General features: G+C 36.6%; 1 protein-coding gene across 3 annotated transcripts in view; it reads left to right on the top strand.

Moving 5' to 3' along the window:
* Positions 1-1,013: 1,013 nt before the first annotated feature.
* Positions 1,014-12,750, top strand: part of TTC17 (tetratricopeptide repeat domain 17) — an 84,236-nt gene continuing 72,499 nt past the window's right edge. For all 3 annotated transcript variants that reach the window (XM_088145764.1, XM_088145763.1, XM_088145766.1), the window contains exons 1-2: positions 1,014-1,246; positions 11,520-11,609. In XM_088145764.1, the coding sequence (XP_088001890.1) occupies positions 1,028-1,246; positions 11,520-11,609 (309 nt within the window). In that variant the 5' untranslated portion in view covers positions 1,014-1,027. The remainder of the gene's footprint in view (positions 1,247-11,519; positions 11,610-12,750) is intronic.

The raw sequence follows: 12,750 nt of genomic DNA, 5'->3' as shown, positions 1-12,750 counted from the left end.
TTCAGCAACAAGGACATACTTGGGTGTTTCTGCTTTTATTGTTTCTTGGGACAATACATTTCCCAGCTCTTCATTCTGAATTAAACCAGGAAAAACGGCACCTTAACAGAAAGCACTAGCAACATTCGTGGATTTCCAATTGACAACGAAGTAGCAGCAACTAATTTTCTTTTCAATCTACAGTTGACAAGCTAGTTAATACGTGGTTATGTATCGTGCATGGATGAATATCGCTTCAATTGGACTTTAGCTCCTGTAGCTAAGCGCTAATATAACAGGACATCAGAAACAAAAGGACACACTGAAAAGTATTTATTTGATCTCAATCAGATCAAAACCGATTAAAAACTGGACCACAATAACCGGTCACGACACAAAGAGAGTACAAAGGAAGAAGCAACATTCCTCCGTAACAAATGAAAAACGGAATTGGGCTTTTAGTTTCCAAAACAACCCCTTAGCGCGCCTCCAGGCGGCCGCCCACGAACTGCCGCGCAGTGCCAGGCGAAGCCGGCTACCTGCTGAGCCAACGATGACTGTGCGCTTTCCTCCGCAGCAGGGAAGAGGCAGCCCGAGAGCAACTTCCCCTTCCCTCCGCGAGCAAAAGGGGCGCGGCCCTCGCTCGGCAGACGGCCCTACAGGGATTGGCGGCTGCCTCCGCGCGGCACGTGCAACCGCAGGACGAACGAGGAAAACAAGCAACACGCCCGCGCCTTCTCCCTGGAGGCAACGCCCTCTTGTGCCACATTCTTCCTCCCGCCTCCTGCACTCCCATAGAGATAGGAAAAAATTGAAGAGTCGCATTCCTACCGCCTGTTTACAAGTTAAACAGGAAGCTCGCGCCCCACTCTTTCATCCCCACGACATAGATCGCGTACACCTCTATACAGAGGTGTCGCACCCTGCCAAGAGAGCTCAGAATTTTCTTCCCCAATTTCGCGTCGCTCGAACTTTTCCTCTTTTTCTACCTCTCTTACTTCTGCTTATGGTATAGAGCGGTAGACACACACACACTTCCTTCTCCAAAATGGCGACGTGGGTGCTTCCGGTTCCGGGTAATGCGGGCAGACCGGGGTTGTGGAAGATGGCGTTGTCAGCAGGAGAGTCCGGGTGGAGTGGCCGAAAGCTGGTGTGCGCTTCCCTGCGCTCGCTCTTCGGCCTCTTTCTGCTGCTGGGCTTGGCGCCTCGTCCTGGCGCCGCCACCACGCACTGGGTGGTCACCGAGGACGGCAAGATCCAGCAGCAGGTGAGGGAGGGGATCTTCAGGTCGACATGAAGAACGTCCCTGTGGAAATATTTCTCCCTTCCTCAGTTCTTCTCGGCCAGCGGGAAAAGCCGAGGGCTGTGCGGTCTTCTAGCTAGGAAAAGAGTAGCCGGATCAGCTTTCCTCGAGAGTTGTCGGTAGGTAGGTAGGTAGGTAGGTAGGGTTGCCCTTTCAGTAGGGTGGCTGAAGCTGAAGGGAGAATTCCAAGCCGAAACTTTTCTCCCTTGGTGATTGGGGATACCTCTGACGGCCCCTCGCCTTTTTCTCTGTTGCCGTTCTTGAGAGAGAGACACACCTGGCTTTTCGGCTAACAGTTTGGCTGGATCCGCCTGGACGGGCGTCCGGTGTTTCCCTGTGGCCTGCGAGATCTCACAGGCGAGGAAGGACGAAGTCAGCGCGCTGTCCTTTCTCAGCATCTCCTCTCTTGCATATGGTTGTTCGAGATAGGCTGCCTGTACTCGTGAAAGTGCTGTTTGGCCATTTAGATACAGATGACCCTGATTTTCATATTGGGACAGAGGGAGAGAAGACATTTTATAAGCATTGTGTCTCTGTAGCCGCCTTTTTTAGTAAATGAAAAAGCTATAATATTGTAAGTTTCCCATGTTAGAAAACTCTAAGCCCTTAATAATTTGCTGCTTTGTCTATTCCTAATCACTTGATTTTTTTCCATCTATTTTTTTCATAACTACTGCATCCTGAAATAATAGTTTCAAGGGAAGAACCACTATAGCTGCTTAGTATTTCTCCCTGGTATCCTAATGTACTTGGTACCCACAACTGCTATTTTATTGCTCATTCAAGTAATTTAATAACAACTTTGTAGAGTTTTTCACAGTCCTTCTTTGCTGAATTAGGCTATTTATAGCAACTGTAAATCTTCAGAAATTGCAAGTTAACATTAAACATCTAGCAGTACTAGATTGCCATTGCAAGGAAAACATCTCTGGGAATTTTACTGCTTGCTTATGGTTATTATGGGTTTTTATTATTTATTACTTTGTTGTGCTGTTTTGTTATTTGAAAACCTTAATGAAAGTACTGTTTTTACATGAAAAGAAGACAATCCTGATAGGGAAGGATAAATTAAACATTACCATATTCTTGGTGAATCTCAGCTGTCCTCCATTTTAATGACAAATTATCTGGGAGAAAACCTACACTTCACATAAAGTTTACATCTCTCATTTTCCTGCCTATATATGGCAATGAGAAGCCTGTTGGAGGAGAATAAAGTCTCAAATGCTGCTTTCTGTTCTCATTGCAGCAAACTGGATGCCTATGGGATTTAATATAAAGCGTAGCATCTCTTTGCAAAAGCCGTTCTAATTTATTAATAGTTTTTGTAAAAAAAATCTGCTAGGTTCAAGAATACTTTCTATCTAATATACAATTAGGATAAGCACTGTATTTTCTCAGATCTCCTTTGATTCTTTCACTCATTTGATTCAGCGGACAGCATCGTCAGCTTTACCTTTGCCCTCTTCATTCCATTTGCTGTTTAATGTCTACCATTCAGTAAAAGATGGAGACTCTTAGCAGAGTTTCAAGAGTACAAAGTCCCATTTTGCCATGCAGAGACAGAATAATAGTCTTTGGTACTTACTCTTATGATTGCACCAAACCAGATTGCTTTGTCATTTTTAAAATAAATTCAATCAATAATAGTGCAGATATAACCATCAAACCACATTTATTGCTAAACAGAGAATTACATATAACATATATTCATTCTTCCGCATATCCTTATATCTTTTGTCATACTGCACATGTACTGCAGGGTTTTTTTATTTTTAAATGGGGAAATATATTTAAAATAGTCTTGTAATGGATCAATCTTATGACCAATAGCTATGAAAATTTGTGAAATTACTTAATGTAGGAAGCCCTGTAGTTAACTCTGTTTTTCTGTTTTTCCCCTGTGCTTCCATTCTCTCTTTCTCCCCCCCTTTTTTTTTTTTTTTGCCTTAGCTGAGACCCAATCATACAAAACAGCAAACAGAAATTATTTAGATTCCTGTATTAGGAGGTATAAATTAGCTGTTGAGTTAACAGAGCTATAGCTAATGCTCTAATTCATATTTGTTATTAGATGACTCACACCTTAAGAAAAAAAATTACGTTTAAAAAAATGTTGTCTTAATCAGTTTGCTCTTGAGAGAATACAAGAGGCACAGTACTTTAGTCCAGATTATTGAATATTGTTTTTAGGCTTTTTTTTTTTTTTTACAGTGAAGCACATTGATCACTTGTTATGGAGAAGTTTGCCTATTCTGAAATTTTTAAAATTGTATTATTTATTTCATTAAGCAATTACTAGATGAGATATAAATGATGATAGTCATATAACTGTAGTTCACTGATGCCGATAACTAGATATGTAACAAAAAAAGTAATGCCATTGCAGCTTGTTTTCTCTTTTTCACATGTTGAGTGTTTGCCAGCAGAGAGGAGCATCACTGCCCAATATGCATGTTCATATCTAGGTTTTTCTTTGAATACCCACAACAAGCTCTCAAAATATCTTATTGTATAAAAATATTAGGGATCTTTCACTTATCTAAATCAGATGTTCTGTTGTTCCTTTTATGTCTGAATTCAGTGGTTTTCTTTTTTTCTTTAGGCTTATAAATCTTTCATTGTTGCTCTTTTAAAAAACTTTTCTTCTGTACATCACACTGCAACATTTCTCAATCCAATCTCCTTTGATTTGTGGACTAATTTCCAAAATTCTCAGCAAAAGCCGTGATTGATGAGTAATTTTGGAACTCGAACACTGGGATAGATGAAATCTGTTTTATTATACATAGTGAATGGCATGTTTAAACTGGGAAAAGTTTAGTTACTTTTAAAATTCATGGTTGAATATAGAAAGTTTAATTTATGTTCTTGTCCCAGCTTTCCTACTTGCTAATCAGTAACTCCAGTAATTGTAGCTATGTTTGCAAATTTGTTACCTTCCAATTAAAAGAATTTTTGCTGATATGCTTAAAGCAGATGGAATAAAAGTATTCAAGTTTTTTTTAGAGAATAGCAAATATACAACAAATTCTACTAATTTTAATTTGAAGAAATTAATTCTGCAGTGCAAAATAAAAAAGGCAAGGGCACTTACTTCAGTGGAATTGAGGTAAAACTGGGGAGGGTCCAATTTGGAAACAGAACTTTTACATAAAGATGGAAGAGAATGTTCAAAAAGTTGTCTATCAGCTTGGATCTAGGCAAAAGATAAAAAAGACCCAAAGTGGATGCCCACAGCACTGTAGAACACTGGGATAACTTTTCCTGTCCTCTCTTGGCTGGGACCTCAATGTTATATAGTACCCTTGAACTGCAGCTCTTGAGAAATTTCAGTTCTTTAAGAACTCTGGTGAGGAAAAACATCAGTCTCCTCTACAGTAAGTGCAGCCTTAGCCGATCCTGTTGGCTTCAGGTTCTAGAGGCCAGAGCAGGGGGGTGAAGCAAGAGCTGGCTAGAGTTGGGGAAAAGGCTTCTGAAACCTTTCTACAGAGACCGTCTGGCTGTCAGGCTGCTTAAGCTTTTCCAAAAAGCACTGCTAAAAGACCATGGCCTATTGCAAATTTCAAAGAAGCATATGTTGGTGAAATAATGTTGGCTTCCCTCAAGAGATGTTTGCAAGCAGCATTAGCTGATCAGATTGTGTGCTGACCTCTGAAGTAACAGTACAAGTCCTGTTTCTGGCATAGATATATCTCTTTTTGGAAAATTACTTTTGATTTGGGAAGGACTAAGGCTTCAGAAAGGTGGTTTACCTAAAGCTCTGTCCCTAACAAAAATAAAAAATATATATTTAAGCCTACTTCTTTTTTTTCCCCTTAAGTTATCTTCTGAGATCCTTTATAACTACAACATAAGCAGCTACCCGCACACGCACCACGTTTATTTCTTCAAACAAGAGGCAAAGAAACTTGACTTTTCAGAGCAGGAGACAGCTGTAGTTCTAGTTGGGGAAAAGGAAGTCTTTAACTCTTTAGTCTGCAAGAAATTTATCCTGCTTGGGCTTCCACAAAAACATACGTATTGGGATTTATCTTTCTAAACTTACAGTCTCTCTGGTTTCTCTGGAAATAATGGGAAAGTGTAAGCTTTACGGCTGTGGGAAATTCACTACTTACTTGACTATGAATATGGGATTGGCCAAGCAGAGTAGGTGAGTAGAAGACCCTGGTTAGAGAACTCAGAAAAAGAAAAGATGACCCCATATTAATTGGCATTAGCTCACTAAAACATAGAAGCATCCTGGAAGCAGGATAATATTGTCAGAAAAGGGAATAAAAAATATTGTTACTCAGATGTGACCATAGTTTGTTAGTTGGGAAAGCAACTCTTGATTGGATTAGCACATGACTTAGAATATTGATTAAAGTTAATAAGATAAGGATTACTCTTAAAGTGTATCCTTGGAGAAATGCTAGGTATTCAGCAATATATAGTTTTAATTAAGACTAGATCTTTTCAGAAAAGAACACATTAAAATCTCTTTAAAAGTAAAATTAACTGGATGAGGCTATTCACAAGGATCCCACTTGTCTGTTAGTACTCAGAGTTATATTTGCCTTTTCTGATTGTCCTTTTCCAGAATCAGGATGGGATAAATTGCCTTTTAATAATTCAGATCTATGCTGATGTCCAGTTTTTTCTACATGCACACAACAGTCTTCAAAAAGAGGGTGCTTTGCAATAGTTATCAGATTATAATAATCTGAATCCTAGTCCTAGAAACTGTTTTATTTAGGGATTAAAGGGTTTTGTGCTCCATTTGGTATGCTGCAGTTCAGATTTTTATTTGCTCTGTTTTATTACCATAAGTTATATAATGGCCTAATATTCAGTCATGGCGAAGGGGCTTACGTAACTCAGTGAAGCCATGAGCTATACCGTGCAGGGCCACCCAAGACGGACAGGTCATGACAGAGAGTTCTGACAAAATGTGGTCCACTGGAGAAGGAAATGGCAACCCACTCCAGTATCCTTGCCAAGAAAACCCCATGGACAATGTCAAATGGGGTCACGAGTCGGACATGACTTAACGACTGAACAACAACAATATTCAGTTAGGAATATGGCTGAATTGGGCTTTCTGCGGTATTTTGAAAATACAAGTTATATGTGTTAAAATATACACATCCTGACTTCGTTTTTTTGTTCCGATTAGGCATAGAACAGTTCGTAAACTTAATATAGCATAGAAATAGCTATAGTACTAGCAGTGAGCTTCCATTAAAATAGTAAGAAAATGCTTGTTTCTTCATCACTATGCATAGAAGTGATTTGTAAGCTTCATTCAAAGGTTCAGTGAAATGGTTGAGGATCCAACAAGAATATCATTTTTTTTTAATTAAATCATGTATACATGCATCTTGACCCAGAACATGTTAAGGATTAGGCCTTCTGACTATAATTTAACATCAACAACAACAGTGTAAGTTGTTGGTTCATTCTTCCACAGTCTTATTTATATCTGTGTTTTAATTGTTTTAAATTTTTAAATGGTTGTATTATATTATTTTAGATTATTTGATTGTTTTATTGTACGCTGCCCAGAGTCAGAGATGTGAGATGGGCAGCTATATAAATTTAATAAATAAACAAATGCCAGTGCTAAAGGAAAAATATTGTTAAAACATTAATTCCAATTTCATTTTTAGGGTTGACCAAAATAATACAAAAGGGTGTTAAAGCATCTGAATTCTTCAGAACATGTCATCAAATAAGATGTTACCAAAAAGGGGTGAAGAAGATGCAAGAAAATCTGAATATTAGGCAAATGTTTAAGCCATGAGTTTTATGGCAGCAGTTCAGTCACAAGATGGATTTTGTGGATTGAGTACAAAGCCATTTTTAAGTGTTGTGTATTGACACAATAATGGGTCTGCTGTGTTTGAACATAAAAGTAGAAAGGATTGGATTTCTACCATTGCAGGGATAGGAAAGTGAATCTACTTTCCCCATTTCTTATGTGTAAATTGTAAGGCAATAATGATATTTTACATTTTAATTTTCGTGGGAAATTAACTGATTTCCTTCCATCTAACCTTGCTTTGAAAGTTACCCGAGAAGGAAATTCTGATGTCACTGCTATAGTTTCAGTTGCTAATGAAGCTGCTTTTATATGGATTCTAGGTGCCTTAAAAGTAATACTGCAATATATAGCACTTTTGAAAAATAGGTGTTTGCACAAGTTTTTGAATTTCAGTGAGTGTAGTACCCAGCAGCCACTGAAAATTATCAATTCTAGCTTAAGGCCTACTGTAGCTACACATCTAGCTACTGATGTGTAATACAACAATCTTTTCCCTTTGGGAAAAAAATCATATTTTTCTCTCTAAACTAGTATAATATGTAAATAGGATTGAAAGTAATGGTGATAAAGGTAAAATTCTAACAGCTCAGTAAAATATGGACTTATTTGATACAACAGAACATGTAGAAAAAAGTAATATTAAGTGATATGTATACCCTTTTAATGCTACAAACAGTACATAGGTTTGAGAGTGAGTGTTGAGTTAACTGAAAGCGTGCTTATCCCTAAAAGCAGACATAATTTCCCTCCCTAGCTCTCTGTGGAAATCTACTCTAATTCCCTTTCCCATACTGAATTGTTACTTTCTCATATTTTCTCCTCAGCTATACTCATCAATCAAGTTAAGGTAGTAGATTCTCTGTGTTCCCTCTTGTGAACAATAGTTTACATTCACAAAATGCTTCCCCTTCTAAGTAAGCATCACCAAAAGATCTTTATGCTGTCTCTTCAGGACCTTGGTCAGCTCACTTGTAAGGCAGCAATGGCAAGGCGCAGCTGCTGAAGTTGAATCCCCTTCATCTTATCCCATGTGTGTTGTTTGTCCCCAAACCATATTGTTTCTCACCTGTCTTTTGACTTCAAAGTAATTCTGTTCATTTCCTTTTCCTTGTTTATTTTTTATTTCTAATTAGGTTTCCACTTTCTACAGTGGTTCAAACCTTGTGGTAGCTGCTGCTGCTGCTGCTGCTGCTTTCTTATATTCTGCTTTCCCGCATTTTCAGCTCTCAGCTGAAAAATGGTGCATCTTCCAAATCATCTGTTTATTGGCTTTTAATCCAACCATTTCATTGGTCCTTCATGTGCATAGTCAGTTCAGGACTCCCTCAATTATTGCTTTCTAGAAAAACTTATCTGTGGATGATTTTTTTTTTTTTAGTTTTCAATCCTGTTGTGTAAAGAACATTGTTCTGTCCCTGAAGTGTTAATCACTTGCCCAAAACACTGTACCGTAATTGTAAGTGCAAAACTTGCAGAATGTTTTTATTGATATTAGAAGATTCAGAAATTAGATTGCAGCCTACGTTATTATGGAATACTTCTAAAACTAGTCTCTCTTTTCTGTCTATATCAGGTGTACCCATTAATTTATTTTTTCTCCACATTGAATTTCTCACAGTTTCTCAGTTAAGTCTTTTGATTCCATTATAGTGTTTCTTTTTTATTTTTGATGAAGCTTCCTTCTGAGTATTTATAATAAAGGTGCACAATCTGCAGCCAAGAGTCTGCATGAGGCACCCAGCTCCCCTTTTGCAGCTTTCTGAGCACCTCTGGAGTGGGTAGAGCCAGAGTTCTGGCTTTCAGGAGGATATTAACAGGTAAATGGATACCAGAAGCTCTGCAGAATTTTAAGGCACCTGTTTCACCACTTAAAATAAAAATTCTGTCTTCCCCCTCCCCCCATTTGGAGGACTTTACAAGGCAAAATTAGTGTCTTATGTCCCCCTCAAGCTGAAAATATTGGCTCCAGCTATTCCAGTGATATAGTATCACTGGCTTCTCTCCCTGTGACCCTCAGAGACTGCCCCAAAATATCCCTTGGCCCAAGAAGTTACATCTCCATATTTTATATCATCCTTCCCACTCCATTGGGGGTTATTATGAGTGTTGAAAGCCAATACATCTAAAGGGCACCTGGCTAGGATAGTTAATTTATAGTGTTTTATTAATAATAATTTATTAGTTTTACTTTTAAAATGCTCTTCTACCCTTTAGAGCCCAAAGCAGTATACAGAAGAACAATACACAGTCTTCAATAGAAAAAATAAATAAAACAGTCAATAAATCCACCTTTTATAGCACAAGGCAATAAAATACACAATAATTTAAACGGTTTTAAAAATAATATAAAGTGTAGCCTGCTTCTGAGCATTTGTTATTCTGTAAGTTCCTGCATCAATAGGCATGTATACATTTGTAACAAAATGACAGAGGGACCAACTGTTAGGTAGTATTGGAGGAGACAGTCTTAAGAATTAACTGGAAATATGATCAATGGAAATTAAAAACTTATATTTGTAAAAATGTAATTAAGATAAAAGGTGCTTTGCATAGACCACGTCAAGAATACCATGAACCAATTCAGGTTCTGAACAGTTTAAATACAAAAAACCTTTGGAACACCCCTGGAATAGTGGTGTGATGTGCACCAAAAATGAAATGCCTCAGAGTTCTCCAGAATGTGATGGGGGGGGGTATATATTGATTGTCTGCCTTATCAATTTGTGAGAAAAGAACAATTGTATATGCTCTAAAAGTCTTCAAACCCAGCAAATGTTTAGAAACCTCTATTAGCTAGATGGAAGAAAGCTTCTTACTAAAAATATGTGTAATAGATAAGGCACTAGGTAAGGTATTCTGTTGAATTTGATACCTCCTCTGCTTTCTACTATAGATATTCTTGAATGTTTATTTTCTATGCAGATGTGGGAACACAATGGGAAAGCGTGTGGAAAAAATGTGGAAGTGGTTAAATCAGAGAATAAACATAACTGTTTAAGGCCTCTTCTCAGGGGTGTGAAAAATGTCTTGAAGTGCCCCATTTCAAACTCAGAACAGTTATTTGAAGTTCAAATTAGATCATTTCAACCTTACCAGAAATTTTCCAACATTGTTCATACCATTCCAATGATATTTCTTGTTTAAAAAGTGCTGCTTTAATCTTAGAATACTTCCAGAATGGTTGGAACAGCTGTTTGGACTTGAAACAGGATGTTTCTAACACTAAACATTTTTAATTTGAAACATTTTGCATGCCACTTTTATTGTGTAGTACATTCAAATAAGAATTCAGCCTTTCTGCTGACATTTGAAACTATCTCTTTAGTGCCAACTGAGCTAAGTCCACTTTCATTTTGTTACAGTCAGTGACCAGAAACATACAATTTTGTAACAGTGGATTCTAGTCCATTATTTGACTATACAGAAGTGCTGAATGTGGTGACTGAAGTATCACATGAGAAAAAATGAGAAAGAATCTAGAGGAGGAGGTGCTGATAAAACTAGTGTAATCTTAATGGTGTACATTGAACAAATGTGTTTTAAGTCCCTTTTTTTGATGACCCTCTCACTTGCATATGTTTGTATTTTTCTTTTGTTAATTAATCTATGTCCATTGAACATTGTTGCCTTTTATGAAGTAGAATTTTCTTTTCCCTGCTTTTGAATAACAGGGCAATTACTAAAAAAAAAATATTTCCAGAATGTTCTCTAAAGATCTATGAATGAATTTTTCTTTTTCTTTTCTCCTATCTAGACAGCAGCACATACCTTTTACCACCTTGAGTTTAATTTGTTCAGTTACCTATGATTTTTACTCCATTGTCTAATCTCTTTGGATAGGAAAGAGACAAATTCTGTGTTCTTTTGGGTTCTGTAATTTTAAAGAGGGAGGTTTCTGAAGACAAATACATTGCCCCCTGAAGTACTGCAAAATGAGAATTGAGAAAGAATTAATATGATGAAAAGTTCAATTTATGATTTATCAATTATATCAAATTGGTCTAAATAATAATTTGGTCCCAATTTGAATATAATAAATCTATTTTGTAAACAATGGTTTAAAAAGACAAAAGAATTAGGCATACGTGTTTCCCAGCTTCAGAACCTCAATCCTGATTAGTTTAAATTGCAATTCTCTGTTATGTCCAGAACTGTGCTTAATACCAATTTTCTAACTTGGAATGTAATATGTGTCAAAACTGAACCCACCATTATCTCTTTCAGCCAAATAGGAACCATAGCTTAAACTAACCAAGATCAGAAGTCCAAAGCCAGCATATAAGTAGTCCTTGATACAGGCCCAGGGGTGTTCATCATTCTCAGTATGCTACAGTGTGTTTACTAGGCTAGGATAGATTTATTCAAAAGGATTTATTGCAAAAAAGTTTGAAAGAAAAATTACAACAGTGGTTATTTTGGACTGTATTGCAGGTTGACTCACCAATGAACCTGAAACATCCTCATGATTTAGTAATATTAATGAGACAAGAAACAACTGTTAACTACCTCAAGGAGCTGGAGGTGAGATTGGTGTAATTATTTTATTTTCAAAACCCACTTTTTTGGCAAACAAAATTAGGAAACAATAGCTTTCTTTGTCAATATGAATTTGTAGTTTTAAAATATTGAGTCTGGAAGTTTAAGTCCCAGTTCTATTTTTAGTAATGTACATTTGTGTTTAGTCATCCAAGCTGATGCATGTCCCTTATGAAAATTTAACTGAACTCTTTGGATCCCTGTATATATCTAAATAAGATTTGTTTAGCATTGTTGTAAATAGTTTTTATCTTCTATCTGAAATAGTGTATTTATTCATTTAGAAACCAATAATATCTATGTAGTTCTCAGCTGATGAAGACTTCACCTTTTATTTGCCACCTTACATCTGCTGGCAGACTTTTCTAGAAAATAATAGATTTTTCAAAAAGCCATTTTGATGCAGGTTAAGGACAACCTGATGGCTAAAAAGTTTCAGAAGATCATTAATCCAACCACTTTAATTAAAAAATAATCATGCATGAAAAGTAGCTCCTTGGATCCAAATTCAAAATAATCTCCTCAATCTTTAAAAAACAGTTTTAATAAAAGAAAAATTTTAATAAAAGAAAGTTACCTTATACAAATAGCTTTATTTGTTTATTTGTTTGCTTATTACAGGTACTTTTATGCCTCTTTAGTAGGCTGGATCTAAGTAGCTTACAGTTATAGTAAGACATATGGCCAAATAAATAACACTACAATCTATAAAATCATAAACATTCATTCCAGTTAATTTCATAAAATCATCACAATAACACTATAACCCTCTGATTATCGTATCCTTAATTCCCCAATGCCTGCTTGAATAACCAGGTTTTTAACAATTTTTTAAATATTAAGAGATAATATCTTGTATAAATAATATCCTTGTGAATTGGACTTGTGTTACTAAAGTAATACTAAGTAATCCTTCAACAAATATGTGTACTCATGATAGATAACCCCAACATGATTACTAAATCAATTAATTTTGAAGAGTCCAGTTTCTTCATTGGATCATGAGGAAATCTTAGTAAAACTGTTGGGTGCTGTTGTATGTAATATTTAAATTGGTAGAAATATCAGCACAATCTACTGTTTAAGAAATCTGTATTATATACAGTACTGTGCAAAAGTTTTAGGC

The sequence above is a fragment of the Python bivittatus genome, unplaced genomic scaffold (genome assembly GCF_059951505.1).
Source record: "Python bivittatus isolate LINGU-HERP-01145 unplaced genomic scaffold, Pbiv_v1 ctg000480_np1212, whole genome shotgun sequence".
Classification (NCBI taxonomy): Eukaryota; Metazoa; Chordata; class Lepidosauria; order Squamata; family Pythonidae; genus Python; species Python bivittatus.
Note: the sequence above shows the minus strand (reverse complement) of the source record. Positions and strands in the feature narration are given on the sequence as shown.